At 40.5% G+C, this 22424-nt stretch overlaps 1 protein-coding gene across 3 annotated transcripts in view; it reads right to left on the bottom strand.

Annotated features, from left to right (window-relative positions):
• LOC142075009 (rapamycin-insensitive companion of mTOR) overlaps positions 1-22424 on the bottom strand; it is a 129467-nt gene that overhangs the window by 21523 nt on the left and 85520 nt on the right. For all 3 annotated transcript variants that reach the window (XM_075135998.1, XM_075135999.1, XM_075136001.1), the window contains 9 exons: positions 21674-21720; positions 11982-12117; positions 11131-11330; positions 9975-10101; positions 3825-3989; positions 3296-3372; positions 3106-3184; positions 426-535; positions 207-294 (listed from right to left, as the gene is read on the bottom strand). In XM_075135998.1, the coding sequence (XP_074992099.1) occupies positions 207-294; positions 426-535; positions 3106-3184; positions 3296-3372; positions 3825-3989; positions 9975-10101; positions 11131-11330; positions 11982-12117; positions 21674-21720 (1029 nt within the window). The remainder of the gene's footprint in view (positions 1-206; positions 295-425; positions 536-3105; positions 3185-3295; positions 3373-3824; positions 3990-9974; positions 10102-11130; positions 11331-11981; positions 12118-21673; positions 21721-22424) is intronic.

Here is a 22424-nt window from a genome sequence, read left to right as displayed (position 1 = left end):
GATATTTCAGTGGTCAGGAAGGAATTTTAAATGAGACTAGATGGCAAAGACTGTCTTCACAACTTTTTGGCCCCATGTAACTTGAGACTTTCATAATCTACTTATTTTGCAATGACTGTTTAAATGCCATCTCTTTTAAAACATATTTAAAAAGGATTGCAATACTCTTTAAAATCTTTCAAGTTATAAATAGTTATTATCCTCACCTGAGACTCCAATAAATGGCAGCCTGTTTTATGGTGCACCAGTTGGCCATAAAGGTGAACTGGCAGGTAGACATGTGGTCGCTGTAATCTGGTAGAAAGAGAAATCATGTTTTCCCAGCAATTCTGAAATTTTCTTTTAAAATAAATTACACTGCAGTGTAATGCAATGAGTTACTCTTGAGTTTTTTCAGACAAAGAGGATTCTTTTGGAGAGTTTACCTTTGGTTGCTCCGACGAACATAGTTGTCACCATCAACAGGTTTGCGATAAGTTGTAAGTGCTTCATTAAGTTGTTCTTCAATCAATTCAACATACTTTAAGTTATATTCCTAAAAGACGACAAAGGTTGACAAAATACATTTAGGTGGTTAATGTTTTTATAGTATGGTACTTTATAAGGAAGGAACAATTGAAGTGCTCTTTAAGGAAGGCTGAATTTCTTTATGATTTGAAGGTGAGGCTCACCAAAATTACTGCACTTCATACATACAATGAGTTTGCAGAGAGTCGACAACTGATTCCATAATTATTTCAGTGAATTTGTTAAAAAAGGAAGGAAGGAAAGAAGGAAATACTTCACATCTGACTAACCCGAATAATCTCAACAGACCACCATGAATTTCAGTATTCCTAGAGATGTTGACAGCTTATAAGTTAGTAAAAAAATTGTCTAAAAGCCAACAGGAATGAGACCAAGCACTTATAATCAATTATAAAAACAAAATAACGTATGAAGAGTTTTATTCTAGTCATGACAATGATGCATTTTTCTTAATGGGTCTTGTGTTCCTATTTACTTCCTAACAGCATAAGCTAATTCTATTTTCATGAGATCTAGATTTAACTTTAATTAGCAACAACCAAGACCAATTGTTCTCAGGGTACCCAGCCCGCTGAGCTGGAAGACAGAGACGGAGAGCAGAATGAAGCCCCCATAATCCAATGGAAATGGTTAACGACCTGCTACACCACTTAGACACACACAAGTGTATGGGGCCGGATGGGATCCACCCAAGGGTACTGAGGGAGCTGGTGGAAGTGCTCACCAAGCCACTTTCCATCATTTACCAGCAGTCCTGGCTAACCGGGGAGGTCCCAGTTGAATGGAGGTTAGCAAATGTGACGCCCATCTACAAGAAGGGCCAGAAGGAGGATCTGGGGAACTACAGGCCTGTCAGTCTGACCTCGGTGCCAGGGAAGGTTATGGAGCAGATCATATTGAGTGCCATCACACGGCACGTACAGGATACCCAGGTGATCAGGCCCAGTCAGCATGGGTTTATGAAAGGCAGGTCCTGCTTGACTAACCTGATCTCCTTCTATGACACAATGACCCGCTTAGTGGATGAGGGAAAGGCTGATGGATGTTGTTTACCTAGACTTTAGTAAAGCCTTTGACACCATTTCCCACAGCATTCTCCTGGAGAAACTGGCTGCTCATGGCTTGGACGGGCATACGCTTTGCTGGGTAAAAAACTGGCTGGATGGCCGGGCCCAAAGAGTTGTGGTGAATGGAGTTAAATCCAGTTGGCGGCCGGTCACAAGTGGTGTTCCCCAGGGCTCAGTATTGGGGCCAGTTTTGTTTAATATCTTTATCAATGATCTGGACAAGAGGATCGAGTGCACCCTCAGGAAGTTTGCAGACGACACCAAGTTGGGCGGGAGTGTTGATCTGCTCGAGGGTAGGAAGGCTCTGCAGAGGGACCTGGACAGGCTGGATCGATGGGCCGAGGCCAACTGTATGAGATTCAACAAGGCCAAGTGCCGGGTCCTGCACTTGGGTCACAACAACCCCATGCAACGCTACAGGCTTGGGGAAGAGTGGCCGGAAAGCTGCCCAGAGGAAAAGGACCTGGGGGTGGTGGTCAACAGCCGGCTGAATATGAGCTGGTAGTGTGCCCAGGTGGCCAAGAAGGCCAATAGCATCCTGGCCTGTATCAGAAATAGTGTGGCCAGCAGGAGCAGGGAGGTGATTGTGCCCCTGTACTCGGCACTGGTGAGGCCGCACCTCGAATCCTGTGTTCAGTCTTGGGCCCCTCACTACAAGAAGGACATGGAGGTGCTGGAGCGTGTCCAGAGAAGGGCAACGAAGCTGGTGAAGGGTCTGGAGCACAAGTCTTATGAGGAGCAGCTGAGGGAACTGGGGTTGTTTAGTGTGGAGAAGAGGAGGCTGAGGGGAGACCTTATCGCTCTCTATAACTACCTGAAAGGAGGTTGTAGTGAGGTGGGTGTCGGTCTCATCTCCCAAGTAACAAATGATAGACAAGAGGAAATAGCCTCAAGTTGCACCAGGGGAAGTTTAGATTGGATATTAGGAAAAATTTCTTCACCAAAAGGGTTGTCAAGCCTTGGAACAGGCTGCCCAGGGAAGTGGTTGAGTCACCATCCCTGGAAGTATTTAAAAGACGTGTAGATGTGGCGCTTAGGGACATGGTTTAGTGGTGGACTTGGCAGTGTTAGGTTTGTGGTTGGACTCGATGATCTTAAGGGTCTTTTCCAACCTAAGTGATTCTATGATTCTATAACCAGAGGTGACAGGCATCTTGAAAATTAGTATTCCTTTCCACACTTCTCTAGATAAGACCTTACACAACAACCTATTTTGAAAAGTCAGTAAGTCACTACACTCCTGAAATATTTGCTGGAATATCAAAATTATATAAAAGGTCTGGGTAAATCAAAAGCACGCATGTACAGAGGAGCTATGGAACTGTAAGTCCCTGTCAACCTTTTTCAGTAAAATCATAAGTCACTGAGGCAAAAAAATGTATTGACATTAGCAGTACAGATATATGAATGTACAATATTTTTAATAATCTTTGACCTTCTAAACCTGCGTATTCACACCCTTCCTTCTCCTAATTTCAAGCAAACGCACACATTTTATTCTTAGTATTACCTTTTGCCACTTTTCCATTTGTTTTGTTACATAACCTCTTTCATTTAGATACGAAAACCCCTTTGGAATGGACAGAAATCTGTAAAGTAACATCAGACAGTCAGTACTCCACTTAAATTACATGATTTGAATAAAAATAAACACTTATTGTTTCCACAGTGTAAAGTCAAACAGCATATTCAACATTTACCTTAGGAGCAGAAGCAAACCTTTGTCTCCAAGGTGAGAAAGAGCTGGTTTCATTTGGATAAGGGCATGAAGATTGGCCTAAAATAATTAAAAATGCATAAAGAATATCCGAGCACTGTATAATTCTGAAAACTACAACAATTACAACAGTCTGCCAGCAATGAGGCAGCAAGTTTTTCACAAAAGGAAGTATCAAACAGCACTAACCTCATCCTAATATTATCCACTTTAAGTACCTTCTGTCAATATATATCCCCTTTACAAAAAGTGTAATGATCAAAATAGCTGAATTAGTCTGAATTCATATTTAAAAGTAAGCATAAACCAAAAGTTTACATTTTCTTGTCATTAATACTGCAGTATTTTCAGCAAGGGGTCTATAAACTATTATGAAGTCCATCAATGACAATCAAGAAAGGAAATCATCAGTAGCTTCTTGCATACTTTTACTTTGCTACTGGGGGAGGGGGTGGGGAACAGCTTACAGGGTAGCATACCAAAAAGAAGTTGAAGAGGGAAAGGATGCTCACCTTGTCTTCACATGCCTCATCTAGAATATCAAGTGCCTCAGAAGAAATAGTTTTATTTTTATCATGTAACTGGGTCACCAGTAACTCAATCCCCCAGTTACTGAAGAACTCTACATTTGCTCTCAGTAATACTCGTAAGTGTTTTGTTGCATACAACCTGCAGCTCTGCAAAAGTAAGGAAAATACTTTTTTGAATGGAAGAAAAATAGCTAATGTAGTTAATGATTTATCACTTTTAAAAATACATTTCAATTACCATTTTTATAGCAAGTAACTGCAATGCACACCTTAATGCATTAAAACTACAGTCTACTTGAGAGCTATTTCTATCTTATCAAATGGGAAATTTGAGTCTGAGATCACAAGTAACCTGGTCACTGCAAGTCTCCTTGGAAAGCCCTTATCAATTAGTCATTCACTGTGATGGCACCACACAAATTCATCAGGATACGCAGGAGAAATACCTTGTAAATGACCAGTGCTATTGCATATACTTTCATGTATGTAATGTTTTGAAAAATACTTTAACAAGCAAATCTTAGAACCTCTGGGGAATTTATTTTAATAAATTTTAAATTGTTTCCCAAAAGTATCTGATCTTCAAAGCTTCTTAGAAAACCTTCTAAATATAAAAATGTTATTTTCTGTAATAAGACAGTTTCCCAACACTTAGTTTACTACTATGAATTTTTCTAAGTGACAGAAGAATGAAGTACCTTGTCAGTTCCTGTACTACTGTTCAAAACTTGCTGAATAAACATCATAAACTGATTAACGTAATTTTTTAGAAAAATTACATGCAAAATAGAAGCAAACAGGCTTAATCTACAAGAATTTGTTCTGGAGTAAGCATAGAACAACCCTGACAACGTATGCTTACTGGGAAAGGTGTTATCTTTACTTAGACAAGCATAGTTATAAAAGACAAAATCAGGTACCCAAATCTTTCTTCAGGTCTTCAGTCCTTACACCTTTAAGGCTACGATAGCTATAACCAAGTAAATTTTCTATATGTTAAAATATAAATTATCTGTGTTGGGATGCATGTGAATATCTGTACTCTAAGAGATAGGTGAATTGGTCCAGGTTGGACAGCACTACCTAGGTTAACAATATCTTCCGGATTTTTTTTTCCTCCAGAAATACTTGGCAAGAAGGACTTGAAAGAAGTAGGAGTAGGAAATGTGAATGCGCACAGTTCATTTCAAAAACCTTGTCTCATTATTTCAACTTCAAGTATCATGTGCACATTTCTATTTATTCAATATACAGATGCTTATTTTTTGGAGGGGAGGCGGGAATGACATAACACAAGTACCAAGAATGACTGTGGCAACAGTGATTTGCAACTCTGATCTAGGCTGCACAACCGTTTTGAAATGGCTTGCATCCCGTTAGTGGTATGCCTTGTATGTGGAATAGATGACTAGCAGCATACTTATTAAAGATGAGAACAAGAGCTATTATGCCGAAATGATCACTTGATCTAGATGTTAAGCCTACAGAATAACACAATAATGTGAAACCAGAATTCAGTGTCATGTAGTTCAAGTGTTAAAATCTGTCTATAAGGAATCATTGCTACTGCTATAACTATACTGAATGGGATATACAGAGAACAAAAGATAATACTCTTCACTTCCTGAAAGACTTCCTGAACATGAATTAATCTATCCAGATAGCTAGTGCAGAAATAGCACAATTTTTATTTTCTGTTTGGAGAAGGAAAAGATGAAGCAAAATCCTGGAATGTTTTTACTTTTGATGGGAACCAAAAGGAAAACCAGTGTAGAGGATATCTGAGGAAACAGGCATTCCCCTCTTTCCCCCAAGCATGAACTACATGAAAAACATAGATAAAGCCCTGTACTATATCTGTCAGAAGATTCTTACTTTTAATAGTAAAGGTCTTTGTGACCCATAGAAGTGATGACGCAAGTCAGAGGTCACTATGCTCAGCTGATTACATACAGCTCAGCATAGATGCCAGTAGATATAGGATAAATCTACCTCTTAGCCACCCATGAAGATAAAAGGTTATGAACTGCAACACTTGAGGACACACTGGCTACTCTGCTGTTTCTACCATGAACTGGCGGAAAGGCAGCTGAGGCAGTATTAATTTGCTTCAGCATGAATGACCAAAGCACATCTGGAAGTAGGTTAAGATGTGCTTTCTGCTTCACTGATCTGCAAAGATATTGTTCTGTAAATGTTTTTGTTGTTTATAGTCACCCCCCAAAAAGCTACTCTCTCCTTCTAATGCTAAGCTGACTACAGAAATGACTTTTCCTTGTTCTGAGACGCTCATTAGCAAATGGCTAACAAACCTGCTTCACAGCTCTGGATATCTGTAAAAGGTGTATGAGGCTATAACCTCAGTTAACCCATGAAAAAGAGCATCTTCAGCTCTTGAAATAAACAGATACTAAAAATAAGATATTTCATTAAAAAACGTCTCAGGGAATTAAAATTTCTGAAGGGAAGAAGCCTTACTGGAGATGGTCTTTCTCCCTTACAAAACACAGCTTTTTAGAAATTATGCCCAGTTCCATGCATTTTTATTGCTTTTAAACATAATTTAGAAGCCAGAGGCAGCATACAGAATCAAAAATCACAATTTGTCTTCTGGATTCTGAATTAATACAAACTGTTCCATAGGCATTTGCTTACTATACAGGCTCCACTCATCCTACCAGGTCCTCATCAGAAGTCCTTGAAAAGGGAAGGTGGAAGGGCTTGCAAGTGCCTTATTTGAATTGAACCGCATGTTCATTTTTAATCTTAGGATTCACTTGTCCAAGGTGACAGAATATCAGTTCTGGTAATATTAAAAAATATATTCTCCCTATGGGACAGAGCAGTGAGTGGTATAAACTACACCAAGTTTCAATTTTTTCCTATCATGCTTGCTAAATACGAAGGAGTAAATCTTTGTTTGCTGTTGACAATGCTGCTGTTTCAGAATTCCAGACTGTAAACCCCAGAAAATGGCAGATACCTTCCCCTAACATCTAAGCAGATGTACTTCCAAATTACTCCTCAGTCAGTGGAACTGCCCATGCAAATATCTGTCAGTTCAATATTTCCATATTCTTTCTGGTATCTTATCCTTTCCAAATTGACTACTATTTCCACCTCACATGAATATTTTAATTTCTGGAAGAGACTTGTAGTTTTGCCAATTACAGTAGCTCAAAAATACCACTTATACCGCTAAGGATACAGTTAATATCAGAATAACCAAGATGTTTTATCCTTTGGATTAGCTTTTTACGCTTTGATCTTCTATTGGGAGCACAAACACCGGAAACACTAAACACAAGCATTTTGTCCAAGAGATGATACTGGCAATATTCTGTACACCAAGCATTGCCAAAGGGTTCTTTGAAAGGTCAGCATTTTGCTTTTTTGTCAAGTAGTAGTCAATGAAATTTTCTTCTCAAAATCTCATCAGTTCAGTTTCCACCATAAGAATGTATGCAGCTGGGCACATGTAAAACAGGAAAAGAATTTCTTAAGGAAGTAAATAAATTTTATCCAAGTATGAAAACATCAGTGGTCAATGCAAATGTAGATCCATTTCTGCTGGCTGAGACAGTCCATTCTATTTGTGCTTTTCTTCTTTTAGACCAAAAATACAAAATATTTCCTTATGAATTCCAAGCAGGTCAACTAATTCAGGAAACAAAATGCTCTGAAGCGGTTTAATCCATCCCTCAGGGTTCAATACGTATCACAAAGGAAGTCAGGCTCTATTTAAGAGGTTCAAACGTTAAATTTTCCTTTTTTTCTAGTATCCTGATAGTAAAAGATTCATTTACATTTGTGATGAACAAACAAGTTTTAATTTTTTGATATTTCTTAAATGTGTTATCATACTTTTTTTTTTTTTAAAGAAAATATTGAAGGGATTCTCATGGTACTGCAGGGTACAAAAATCAGGGTACAGTCTCATCCAGTGCAACACTGAACTCTAAGTAGTAGAATTTAAGTCACAACATATCTCAGCTGTGAACTTTCCTAGAGATCACTATGGTTAGAGACCTGCTATACCTGACTGCACACCTAACTCTGATATTAAGGACTATTGACCCATATCAGTGCATGTATTTTATAAGTAAAACTGTAACCTTTCTCATAAGTCAGTGGTAGGCAGTTGAGAAGACATATCCTAATAATTTCTATTCTTTTACATTTCAAGAGACTTCCAAAAATAGACAGTTACTTAATCTCTGCTGTTTCCCTAGACAATGTTGCTAGATCCATGCATCAATGTGAAATTGGCAAATAGAAACATTAGAACTCAGTAGCCATAGGCTACTAACATAGGCTGAGACCTTAAAACATCATGGATGTGAGAAAGTATCAGTGTTTCTAGCAAGAAAGATCTCTATCTTTAAAACTAATTATTTAGGTTGGAGCTCCAAAATTTGAGTTCTTAAGTTTCTGAGCCTGTATAATGTCTCTTAGCTTTCTCCAGGGAGTTCTACCTCAACATCTGTCAAGGTTTGGCAATTCAATACTCATGGTAATACCAGTGAGGCCTATTAAAATTCAGATCATGATCTCTAATCCTTTTCACAATCCCAAACAGACCAGAACTGAAATGGGTAAACCTGGGGGCTTGTCATGGTTTAACCCCGGCCGTCAGCTAAGCACCACAAAGTGCTTGATCACTTCCCCCCCAGTGGGATGTGGGGGAGAATCGGAAGGGTAAAAGTGAGAAAACTTGTGGGTTGAGATAAAGACAGTATAATAATTAAAAAGAAATTTAAAAAAAAGTAAGGAAAAGAAAAAAGAAAAAAAAAACAACAGAGAGAGGAAAATAAAACCCAAGAAAAACAAGCGATGCAAAAGAAAACAGTTGCTCACCACCAACCAACCGATGCCCAGCCAGTCCCCAAGCAGCAGCCCCCCCACCAACCTCCCCCCTAGTTTTATTGCTGAGCATGACATCATATGGTATGGAATATCCCTTTGGTCAGTTGGGGTCAGCTGTCCCAGCTGTGTCCCCTCCCAATTTCTTGTGCACCCCCAGCCTACTCGCTGGTGGGGTGGTGGGAGAAGCAGAAAAGACCTTGATGCTGTGTAAGCACTGCTCAGCAGTAACTAAAACATCAGTGTGTTATCAACACTGTTTTCAGCACAAATCCAAAACATAGCCCCATACTAGCTACTATGAAGAAATTTAACTCTATCCCAACCAAAACCAGTACAGGGCTCTACAAGCTTTCTTAATTTCTAAGGTGCTGGAGAGTGATGTCTATCCTATTCATGCCTGAAGTACAAGAAGTGTTTACTACCCATTGTTCATTAAGCTGAACTACAAATAGGTGGAAATTGTATTTTTAGTTATCATCACTAACGGCAGCAGTAGCTCTCAACTGCTTTCTGGCTTTATATATGCTTGGGACAGTATGTTCAGACAGTATCTGCACCCCACTTCAAGCCAGTCTGCTTACAGCTAGTGATACCTGTATCGGAGTTGAATATATTCTGTTTTGTTCCCCTCCCACATAAAAAAGTTAAAAGTAGGTCTTTATAGAACATTTTGAATATGATCAACCCGTTCCTACTTACATAAAGCTTCCGGTGTAAGTACTGGATGCTTGAAAATGTTTGGAAGAATCTCTCTCAAAACGGAATTTAAGTCCTCATACCTTAGATATCAGGATCAATAAATCTTTCCCAAACACACACTAATTCATAATAAAATGCCTAAAATTATCTGTGGAACTGTATACCTCATTGAGGAGACTGTGACAGCATGCCTGGACTTTTTTCTAATTGTTAACTAGCTGCATTTGGAAGAAACTGAAATGCTGGAGTGCTCTTCCCCCTTGTACGGCCTCTTTTTATGAAGGATTTGGTTTACATTTGGTTTTTGCATTTAAAGACTTTAACCCACTTCATACATGAGAGAAACATCTGTTTGAATGACTTAATTTCTTGAGCACAAATACAATACAAGGTGTGAAGTCCACAGCAAATTCAAAAGCTATATGAGTAGGAGTTTCATTTCTCTAAATACAAAAATAAAAACCTTTCTGCATATATATTATCTTAAAAATAAAGTCACGCACCTTGAATAAAAAAATAAACATCTAGTGGCAAATAACAATGGAACATAAGTTGAATTGAACTTACATCAGTAGCTGCTGTCAGGATTTTAGAAAGAATGACTCTTGCTAACCCATCTCTGCTGTAATCCAAACTAGAAACAGTCAATTTTAACAAGTGATCCTGGTTCTTCAAAGCACAAAGATTAAGAAGACTGTGGGGGGGGGAAATAAAAATTAGTATTTGAACCCACTCAAACCCACTTATTTATTCAATCAATAATCTAAACTTAAGTACTCTGAATTAGATTTTCAGTTCTATAAACGCAGAAGAATACAAAGTAAGGTCTCATATGAAATGGAGTGACTTTAAACTGTTACAGCTGTTAGAGTCAAAGGGAGACCAAATAATGCACTAAACTGCAAGGGGAAAAAAAAAACCCAAACCAACATTTTTTATAATTGCTATGTAACAGTTTTGTCAGTATACTTGGATTGGTGATTATGAGTACAAAAATAAATGTTCATGAAGCTCTCTGAACAATTCCACATTGTAAAACATTCTATGTATACAGCTTGCCATAAGGTTAGTCCTATTAACTGTCTAGATTTTATTGTAAATGAAGTTTTCTGTAGCCAGTAAAAAACTTGCATTCTAATAAGCAATGAAAACAACTTAATTAAAAAACCAGAGTACATCAAAACACCTGAACTTTCTCTTAAAATTTACTATATTTGAAATAAACTGGCCATCGGCCAAATTACTCCCAAAGGAAGGTAAGTTTATTTGTACCCGAAAAAAATTTTGAACTCCACAGCTTCACTCAAATATATTGGACTGAAGTTTAGGTACAACATACATCATCACATTTCACACACAGTATGATACCTACCAGTTTGTTGGGGTTTTTTTTGCTTTTTTATTTTTTTATTTTTTTTTTTTAAAAAAAAACACATTTCAGTACAGTATCATCCTTCCTGATACTGATTTCTGTCAGATAGGTGTGGACAGGAAAAAGTAAGCTATTTTGTAACACAATCACCCATATCTGTTCAGTAAGACAGACTAAAAGACCTCTTAAAAAAACCACCCAAGACCCCCACAACTGAGGATCTTTACTTGAAAATAAATCAAAATAATTTTAAAGTTTTCAGCTTTATAGACAGTGGTCCTCATGTACAGTTTACAAGTTTCATAACAATTATACCTGTAAGCACAATTCAAACAGAATAAAAACACTCACCACTGAAACACATTACATTTTTCAAGCATTTTCACTCCATGAGGGTGACAAGAGAGTGTACCAAAAAACAGAAAGTAGTGTTGGCTAAGGGTATTTAGTAACCCATTATTTTGAAGACTACGTTCAGGTTTCATTCCCGATGAAGAGTTGAGCCAATTTACAATATCTTTAACCAATTCCTCCAGGTAACCTTGTCCATCCTAAGAAAAAAAAAAGAGTAATAGCATTTACTAGTAACAGAACTGGGTCTCTCTTCTTTACTGAAATCCATCATTTAAAATTTCTTAAAATGTACAAACACAATACAGATACAAAATAGAAATGCTATTTGGCAAACACAATTCAGACTAAAGAAAAAGGTTCAAGGCAAATAAAAGAAGTTTAGCTTGGAGACATCTTAGGACCAATTCTATTCTGGAAAGATAGAAAAGGATTGTTCAATGACATTTTCCTCTGGCCTGAGGCATAAGAGTCTTTAGCACACAAGAAGAAAGGAGGCAGAGAAACAAAGGATATACATAGAAAAAAAACCCCAAAACCAAACACACAAAAAAACAACCAACCAACCAACCAACCAAACCCCAACAGAAACAAAAAAACCACAATCAAACCCTAAGTTGCATTTAATAAAGCTGTATTTAATAAAACTCCTACTTAAACACAGTTGTCTCCCCAGTGTCTTATCTGGACAATTCAAGATTTCAAGTTATATTTCTTAATTATGCTGATCATTTTAGGTTTAACACCCAAAGTCTACAGAAGTCTTTACTAAAATTAAGGCTTTTTCCTCTAAGTGGCATACAGCAGCACTACTCATTCTATCTCCAGTCTTGTAGCTGAAAATTTCTTACCTCTTCTGATTCAAGAAGAAATTCAGTAAACTGACAACCCACCACAGTGAGCTGCTTAGCCTTGGCATAGTCCAGATCCAGGTTGGCATACAGTTTACTGCTAGGCTTGTAAAAATATAGCAATCTCCTTACAAACCTATGGAAAGTAAAAAGAATTCGTTATTTTTCAGTAAGACAAGGACAGTCTCACATTACAAAATGATGCTGGTATAAAAGATATTTTAACACTAAATTAGCTTATTGGCAATAAATTTTCAAAAGTTATTAAAAGAGAGTAGCAGGTATCAGTAATGAGTCTATCCAGACACGATTTCAGAGATGCAGCTGTACTGTTTGTTATAAAGGGTTTTCTATGCCATGACTTAAAATAAGCAAAGGAACTCAAAATCTCTATGCTCTTAGAAGCCATAGCTTCCTTCTCATTCTCATGCTTATAATTTATTCTGCTGTAATTTATCCTGTGGTGAGTTTCAAAGACTATACTATCTAGACTTACAAAGAGCTAAAGAAGAGTCTGTCTTAATGTTTATGTGACATGACTTTTCTTTAGCTGTAATAGTTAATGCTACTGTGAAAAAAAAATTATGTTCTGCCAGAAAAAGGCCATATTTATTCAGAAATAGTATTTTCATTCACCTCACTTAAGCATTTCTGAAGCATAACACAGTGATTGCAAATGCAGACTCTTACTCAGACTTTTTGAAACCACGGCGAGCAATATAGCTTGAACTTTGCATTGCAGGAATAAATCTTCAGCAAAGAGCTTCCCCCCATCAATTCTTAGTCAAAAAAACCCCACATTTGTGCTTTAAAAGAACACAGAATGTTCTGTCTGAAGGTAGATATGTCAAGCATTAAGAAAGTGTAACTAAAGCACTGCCTTTAGTTAAAAAACTGAGAGTAAGCCACTATCCCAAATCCAAACACAGGACCAATTATAAAGGAAATCTGAGGGCTTCTTTAAATTTTGTCAAATGAATTGTATTTTATTCTGGGTTATTAGCAATAAATATATTATATATATTAGCACACACATTTATATGTGAGTGTATATATACACATGTATACTTAAATGTGTATATATGTATGTATATACACGTACATGTGTATACACACACTGCATTAACTGTATCTCTATGAAATGAAGGGATCTATATCAAAAATATCTTGACTTTCACTTCAACAGCCATAAGATCATCACAAAAACACTAACAGTAAAAGAAAAAAAAATAATCAACTTATGGAAGGACAAATAAATTTACTTTACACTTGAAAACCAAAGTGGCTGAAAATTTTTTACAATCAGCATTGAAACTAGCGAGATTTGGGGGTTAATTAGTTATAATTAAACAAGAACAGCAGCATTTTAAAGCCATTAAAGCATCTAACCCACAATCCTACAGAAAGGATCAACCAACAGTAGAAGTTTTACAGTAACTCAATCCTAGGTTTTCTCAATTTATTTAGAATTAAATTATTTAGGCACTGAACAATGCTTGAGTGCAGCAAAAAAACAGGGAACAGGAACACTGTCCAAGGTAGGTAGAGGAGTGGATGTGAGTGTCACAGCCAGGACTGGAGATTTTCCTTTAGAGAATCAACGTTATAAACCACCGGATTTGGTAAATAATACTTTAGCACAAAGCATAGATTAGCAATTAATGTTTAGGGAAGGAAAAAAACCAGAAAAACATACAAATGCAAAATTAAATTAGGACTATGATGATGTCGTGGTTTAACCCTAGCCAGCAACTAAACACCACACAGCTGCTCGCTCACCACCCCCACTCCGGTGGGATGGGGGAGAGAATCGGGAGGGTAAAAGTGAGAAAAAACGTGGGTTGAGATAAAAACAGTTTAATAACTGAAATAAAATAAATTAAATAGTAGTAGTAGTAGTAGTAAATAATAATAAAAATAACAATAATAATAATGATGATGATGATGATGATGATCGAAAATACAAAGCAAGTGATGCACGATGCAATTGCTCACCACCTGCCGACCAATGCCCAGCCAGTCCCCAAGCACCGATCGCTGCCCCCAGGCCAACTCCCCCTAGTTTATATACTGAGCATGACGTCATATGGTATGGAATACCCTGTTGGCCAGTTGGGTTAGCTGTCCTGGCTATGCTCCCTCCCAGCTTCTTGTGCACATGGCAGAACATGGGAAGATGAAAAGTCCTTGACCAGCCTAAGCACTACTTAGCAACAACTCAAACATCAGCGTGTTATGAACATTCTTCTCCTACTAAATCCAAAACACAGCACTACACCAGCTACCAGGAAGAAAATTAACTCTATCCCAGTCGAAACCAGGACAGTATCCATCCCTTATTCCATACCATCTATGTCATGTCCAGGTCTCACATTTCCCAATACATTCCAATTAATCACCACTACTTTTCATGTCTTTTGATATGAACACACAGATATCATTCCCTTAGTCTATGGGCCATCCCTCTAAAACGTCCATTGAGTTCATTTAGTCCATGACTTTGGGCTCCATCTGACATAACAGTCTTTCAGGGCAGGAGAGATGGTGTGGGATGTTGGATTGTTGCATCCTGAAGCCAGTTCTGGTTCCATCACCGCTCCTCTCGTACGGTTCTGTCATCGTTGCACTTTGCTCGGTTTCATCAGAGTTCATCCTTCATTAATCTGGGTGATTCTTACTGCAATACTGTTGATATGACATATAGCAACCACAGAAGTGATGACAAACAGTATTATATAGCAATTAAAATCACACAATTCAGTCAATTGGCTATTTTCACCCAAAATCAAATCCCCTTGAGGTAAACACCGGACTTCCCTATCCTTTCACATCACCCACCAAGCGCACCCAGGTCCTAGAGCAAAAGCAATCCCATGGATGGGTTTTCCCTTGCCAGAGGCAGGAGTAACCCAGACTGTCTTCCCCAGCATATTTCTTATGTGCACGACAGGGACTTTATCTCCAGCTACAGTACGTAAGGGTTTTGATTGGGCAGGGCCAGCTCGAGTGACAGATCCCCTAGTATTGACTAACCAGGTGGCTTTTGCTAAATGTGTATCCCAATGCTTGAATGTCCCACCACCCATTGCTCTCAGCGTAGTCTTTAGCAGTCCATTGTATCGTTCGATTTTCCCAGAGGCTGGTGCATGGTAGGGGATGTGATATACCCACTCAATGCCATGCTCTTTGGCCCAGGTGTCTATGAGGGTGTTTCGGAAATGAGTCCCGTTGTCCGACTCAAATCTTTCTGGGGTCCCATGTCGCCATAGGACTTGTTTTTCAAGGCCCAGGATGGTGTTCCGGGCGGTGGCATGGGGCACAGGATATTTTTCCAGCCATCCGGTGGTTGCTTCCACCATGGTGAGCACATAGCGCTTGCCTTGGCGGGTTTGTGGGAGTGTGATATAATCAATCTGCCAGGCCTCCCCATATTTATATTTCAGCCATCGTCCTCCATACCAAAGAGGCTTTACTTGCTTGGCTTGCTTGATGGCAGCGCATGTTTCACATTCCTGGATAACCTGTGCAATAGCGTCCATGGTCAAGTCCACCCCTCGATCACGAGCCCATCTATATGTTGCATCTCTTCCTTGATGGCCTGAGGCGTCATGGGCCCACCGAGCTATAAATAATTCACCCTTATGTTGCCAGTCCAGATCCACCTGAGCCACTTTGATCTTAGCAGCCTGGTCCACCTGCTGGTTGTTTTGATGTTCTGCAGTGGCCCGACTCTTGGGTACGTGAGCATCTACGTGACGTATTTTTACAACCAGGTTCTCTACCCGGGCAGCAATATCTTGCCACAATGCGGCAGCCCAGATGGGTTTACCTCTGTGCTGCCAGTTGTTCTGCTTCCACTGCTGCAACCACCCCCACAGGGCATTTGCCACCATCCATGAGTCAGTATAGAGATAAAGTACTGGCCATTTTTCTCGTTCAGCAATGTCCAAGGCCAGCTGGATGGCTTTCACCTCTGCAAACTGGCTTGACTCACCTTCTCCTTCAGCAGTTTCTGCAACTTGTCCTATAGGACTCCATACAGCAGCTTTCCACCTCCGATGCTTTCCCACAAGGCGACAGGACCCATCAGTGAACAGGGCATATTGCTTCTCGTTTTCTGGTAGTTTCTTATACAGTGGGGCCTCTTCAGCACATGTCACCTCCTCCTCTGGGGATATTCCAAAATCTTAGCCTTCTGGCCAGTTCGTGATCACTTCAAAGATTCCTGGGCGACTGGGGTTTCCTATTCGGGCCCACTGTGTGATCAGTGCGACCCACTTACTCCACGTAGCATCGGTTGCATGATGTGTAGAGGGGACCCTCCCTTTGAACATCCAGCCCAGCACCGGCAGTCGGGGTGCCAGGAGGAGCTGTGCTTCAGTACGAACCACTTCCGAAGCAGATCGAATCCCTTCATATGCTGCCAATATCTCCTTCTCAGTTGGAGTGTAGTGGGCCTCGGATCCTCTGTATCCCCGACCCCAAAACCCTAAGGGTCGACCTCGAGTCTCCCCTGGTGCTTTCTGCCAGAGGCTCCAGGTAGGACTGTTCTCCCTGGCTGCGGTGTAGAGCACATTCTTTACATCTTGTCCTGCCCGGACTGGCCCAAGGGCTACTGCCTGAACTATGTCCCGTTTAATTTGTTCAAAGGCTTGTCGTTGCTCAGGGCCCCATTTGAAATCATTCTTCTTCCTGGTCACTTGATAGAGAGGGCTTACAGTCTGACTGTAATTTGGAATATGCATTCTCCAAAAACCCACAACGCCTAAGAAATCTTGTGTTTCCTTTTTGCTAGCTGGTGGGGACATGGCTGTTATTTTGTTGATCACATCCATTGGGATCTGATGACGTCCATCTGGCCATTTTATTCCTAAAAACTGGATCTCCTGTGCAGGTCCCTCGACCTTACTTTGTTTTATGGCAAAACCGGACTTCAGAAGGATTTGGACTATTTTCTTCCCTTTCTTAAAAACTTCTTCTGCTGTGTTGCCCCATACGATGATGTCATCAATGTATTGCAGGTGTTCGGGAGCCTCACCCTGTTCCAGTGCAGTCTGGATCAGTCCAAGGCAAATGGTGGGGCTGTGTTTCCACCCCTGGGGCAGTCGGTTCCAGGTGTACTGGACGCCCCTCCAAGTGAAAGCAAACTGTGGCCTGCACTCTGCTGCCAAAGTGATGGAGAAGAACGCATTAGTGATATCCATTGTGGCGTACCACTTGGCTGCCTTTGACTCCAGTTGATATTGAAGTTCTAGCATGTCTGGCACGGCAGCGCTCAATGGCGGCATGACTTCGTTCAGGCCACGACAGTCAGCTGTTAGTCTCCACTCTCCATTGGACTTTCGCACTGGCCATATGGGACTGTTAAAGGGTGAGCGAGTCCTGCTGATCACTCCTTGGCTCTCCAGTCGACAAATCAGCTTATGGATGGGTATCAGGGAGTCTCGGTTGGTGCAATATTGCTGCAGGTGCACTGTTGTGGTAGCGATCAGCACCTGTTGTTCCTCGACCCTCAGCAACCCCACAACAGAAGGGTCCTCTGAGAGACCGGGCAAGGTGGACAGCTGTTTAATTCCCTCTGCCTCCAGGGCAGCTCTACCAAAAGCCCACTGGTACCCTTTTGGGTCCTTGAAATACCCTCTCCTGAGGTAGTCTATGCCAAGGATGCACGGAGCCTCTGGGCCAGTCACAATGGGGTGCTTCTGCCACTCATTCCCAGTTAGGCTCACTTCGGCCTCCAATACAGTTAACTCTTGGGATCCCCCTGTCACTCCAGAAATACAGATGGGTTCTGACCCTTTATAGCTTGATGGCATCAGGGTACACTGTGCACCGGTGTCTACGAGAGCTTTATACTTCTGTGGGTCTGATGTGCCAGGCCATCGAATCCACACAGTCCAGTAAACCCGGTTGTCCCTTTCCTCCACCTGGGCGGAGGCAGGGCCCCTCTAGTCCTGGTCATCGTATTCACTACCCACTTCTTGTAAGTATGAATCAGAGGTCCCTTTATTAAGGTCAGAAGTGGAATCAGCCCTTCTACTCTGTCTGGGTATCTGCTCGCTGGAGACTGGAGCAGCAGTTTTCCTGGGAGAACTCCCTTGTGTGATTGTTTTTTCTTGCAACTCATGTACCTGTGCCTCTAGGGTTGTGGTAGGTTTTCCATCCCACTTCCTCATGTCCTCTCCGTGGTCACACAGATAAAACCACAGGGTGCCCTGGGGTGTGTACCCACGATATCTCCTCTCTTGAGCAGAGGGACGCTTGCTCCTAATGGCTGAGATACTGGTCCGTACAGGTGGAGAATAAGACATATCCTCTTTGAGTTGCTGGATCTCCCGAGACACTTTCTCCAGAGCAGAGACACAGGCCCGTAGGGAGGAAGAGAGACTTTCTTCATATTGCCGGAGTTGGCCAGCCAATTCATCCACTGTTTGTTCCTCTCCGTTTTTCCAGGTCATTATTGTCAATGAGTTTGCATGTGACGCTGGTGCGCTCCGTACAAACTTCCGCCACATGGGTCGGGTGCATTTGACTTCATCTGGGTCTTTGGGTAACTGCTCGTTGTTCAGGTTATCATAAATCACCTCCAGCACGGCTAATTCCCTCAGGTACTGGATACCTCTCTCCATGGTGGTCCACTTGCCTGGGTGGCATATAACATCTTCCTTGAAGGGATACCTTTCCTTCACGCCTGACAGGAGTCGCCTCCAGAGGCTGAGGACTTGTGCCCCTTGTCCAATTGCTTTGTCAATGCCTCCTTCCCTGGAAAGGGATCCCAGCTGCTTGGCTTCTCTACTGTTGTGGTTTAATCTGGCAGGCAGCCAAATACCACGCAGCCGCTCACTCTCTCCCCCCCACCCCCAGTGGGACGGGGAGAGAATCGGAAGGGTAGGAGTGAGAAAAACTCGTGGGTTTAGATAAAGACAGTTTAATAGAACAGAAAAAGGGAAAATAATAATAATAAATAATGATAGAATATACAAAATGAGTGATGCACAATGCAATTGCTCACCACCCGCGCTGACCGATAACCAAGTAGCGATCGGTACTTCCTGGATCACGCCTACCATTCATATACTGAGCATGACGTCACATGGTATGGAATACCCCATTAGCCAGCTGGGCTGGCTGTCCTGATTATGTTCCCTCCCATCTTGTGTACCTAGCTCAGTCAGTAGGCACGGGAGCTGTCCTTGGACTAGGAGGGCACTTAGCAACAACTGAAAACATCAGTGTGTTATCAACATTCTCCTTGTACTAAATCTAAAACACAGCACTAGGAAGAAATTTAACCCTATCCCAGCCGAAACCAGGACACCTACCCTCTAATTCCAGGCTACTGGTCTCGTTATCCCAGCATCACAGCAGCCAGGTGACAACGTGCTCGCCTGGATGAGGACTGAAATCTTTCCGCATATCTCGCAACTCACTCAGGGATAGGGATCGGGTGGTTACCATCTCATTTATGGGTTCTGCCTCTTCCTCCTCCTGTTCTCATGATGGCCCTGGTTTATCTTCATCCCTTACTAAACAATTCTTGTGTATTTCTTCTTTTACATAGGGGCGACTGATACTGGCATGGGTTGATTCTCTGTCGCAGGGGGCGGAGTAGCCGCAGTGCCTTCCATGGGGGGTGGGGTAGTCGCAGGGCCTGTTGCTTTGTCATCAGATGCAGAGACCTTTTCTTCCCCTTGAGGGTTCTGAATAGTGTTAAACAGGGCTCGGTAGGCATGGGCCAGGCCCCAGCACATTGCACTGATTTGTGTCTCCCTAGAATGGCCAGGGTGACAGCATACTTCTTCCAAATATTCCACTAGTTTTTCAGGATTCTGCACTTGTTCAGGAGTGAAGTTCCAAAACACTGGGGGTACCCGCCGTCATAGGCATTTTCCCTTGCTATCCCACTCACCCTGCCACTCATAACGATCCAGCCTTGGGGCAGATCTCTGGATGACATTCTTAAATTGCTTACTAACCTTGGACAAAACCAAAACAATATTCCCAAGGAGTACCAATAGATGTATCTTAACTACCCAGGGATGTTCAAGGTACTGACAAGTTATTTTAGCGAAGGAGAAAACATCACAGAAGAAGGTAGTGAAGGTGCCATTCCCTATTTCCTCCATAAAAAACCCCTCAGAGGCAGAGGTGTAATTGCTAATGGTCTCCATGAGGTGGTACCCTAAATACAGTAATGGCTTCATTACAAATCCCAAATACCAAATGACACTCTATGCCAGTGTTTTAATAACAAATCTCCCTGGCAAGACATCACTAATCACTGCAGAGCACAGCAGACTGCAAAACCCAACACCAATCTTTAACAGGTATAGCAAAAACAAGAGCATGGTGCAGATCAGATAAACTAATATCGAGAATAGATGAATCAATATTTTGTCCAGCAACTGTTAACAGATATAAATTCCTTAATACGCTCTAGTTAATCTGTTGTTATCTCTAACCCTTCGAGCCCCATGTTGGGCACTAAAAAGGACTATCGTGGTTTAACCCTAGCCAGCACCTAAACACCACACAGCCGCTCGCTCACTCCCTCCCACCCAGTGGGATGGGGGAGAGAATCGGGAGGGTAAAAGTGAGAAAACTCGTGGGTTGAGATAAAAACAATTTAATAATTGAAATAAAATAAAGTAAAATAGTACTAGTAATGATGATGATAATAATAATAACAACAACAACAACATATTAAAAGCAAGTGATGCACGATGCAATTGCTCACCACCTGCCAACCGATGCCCAGCCAGTCCCTGAGCAGCGATTGCTACTTCCCAGACCACACCTCCTAATTTATATGCTGAGCATGATGTCATATGGTATGGAATACCCCGTTGGCCAGTTGGGTTAGCTGTCCTGGCTATGTTCCCTCCCAGCTTCTTGTTCACCTGGCAGAGCATGGGAAGCTGAAAAGTCCTCGACCAGCAGGGCACTTAGCAACAACTAAAAACATCAGTGTGTTATCAACATTCTTCTCATACTAAATCCAAAACACAGCACTATACCAGCTACTAGAAAGAAAATTAACTCTATCCCAGCTGAAACCAGGACAGATTACAATGGGACTATCACTTATGCTGGGAATACTATATAAAAGTTGCCTGATTACTTTTTAGTAAAATTTTAAAATGATGAAGCGTGAGCCTTTCAGGATACGTTTTAGCTTTAGGTTTTTCCTCAAATTCATGTAGAAGTAGCTTTCCATGCCTACAAATACAGAACTACTCTTCAAAGTAGCTTGTTTAATCAAATCTATTTCTGAAATGCATGTTAGAAGTGACATCCAAGAACTCATTAGTAACACTATTACCACACATGCACAGAAGTAATAAAAATGCCTTAACGCCAACAGACTGAAAGGAATCAGGGCTGTACTGATTGTCTTTGGTTTTTGATGAAAGCTATAACTATGTTACTGTACAACTGTAGACCTCTTCTGTCAAAATTTGTCAAGTGCTGACATCAAACACTAATGAATGAAATATCAAAGAGGTAATACTTTAAGACCTGTTTATTTAAAGCAAGTATTGCAACCTAATTGTCTAAATTTTCATTTTTGCTGCTTATCTATAGATTAAGTTTTAGAAATGTGACATGTCAAGGAATAATTTATTGCAACATTAAAACCCATTTTTTCCCAATTTCCTTCTTCAAAGGAAGTCTGTGTAATTTTTACATACCTGTGCAATTGTTCATCTTTATAGTTCCTTAGATTTACATTTGGCCACTAGAAAAAAACAGCAAATATAGCATTATATGAAACTTGTACATCAGTCCTTGATTAATCACTAAAATTTACTCATTTCTATTACGGTTCTATTCACCTAATAATTAGAAGTGTAAGTTTTCTTGCATCTGAAGTTACCTATAAAATAACACCTTATTTTATTGAAAAGCCCACATTCTTGATCCAAGAACTGTTCTATTATTTTCTAGAGAAGGACAGGGAATGTCGGGTGCACATGCTATGTGTACAAGTCCATAATTCTAATGAAAATAGCAAACTATGACATGCTAATGAAAAATAAACAATTTTGCTCAGTTTCTTCTCTGCAAATAGCAAACAAGTTTTGATACACATAACAGGGAAATTGGGTTTTGTTGTTGTTGTTTTCACTATTAATCCGATTTGTTATAAAAATAATCATTTTTCTGTTATAGCTCACTTAAATACTGCTTATTAAAATGGTATTTAAACTCCTCTGTTGATACTTTGTAAGATGTTTTAAAAAGGATCACACAAAGCCATAATACTCTCTTCTGGACCTATCCTTTCTTCATATTATATTTTCCTCTGTTTTTACAGCCATCTGTTGTCTCTATGGTTTTAGGTGTATTTTTGTTGCTACTAGTATCTTCTTGGAAGGGATGGAAAATGTGCGTCAAACATTTTTCTTTCCTACCTAAGCGATACAGTTCTACATTTCCAAT

Source organism: Calonectris borealis, chromosome W, assembly GCF_964195595.1.
Source record: "Calonectris borealis chromosome W, bCalBor7.hap1.2, whole genome shotgun sequence".
Lineage (NCBI taxonomy): Eukaryota > Metazoa > Chordata > Aves > Procellariiformes > Procellariidae > Calonectris > Calonectris borealis.
This window is presented reverse-complemented; position numbering and strand designations above follow the sequence as displayed.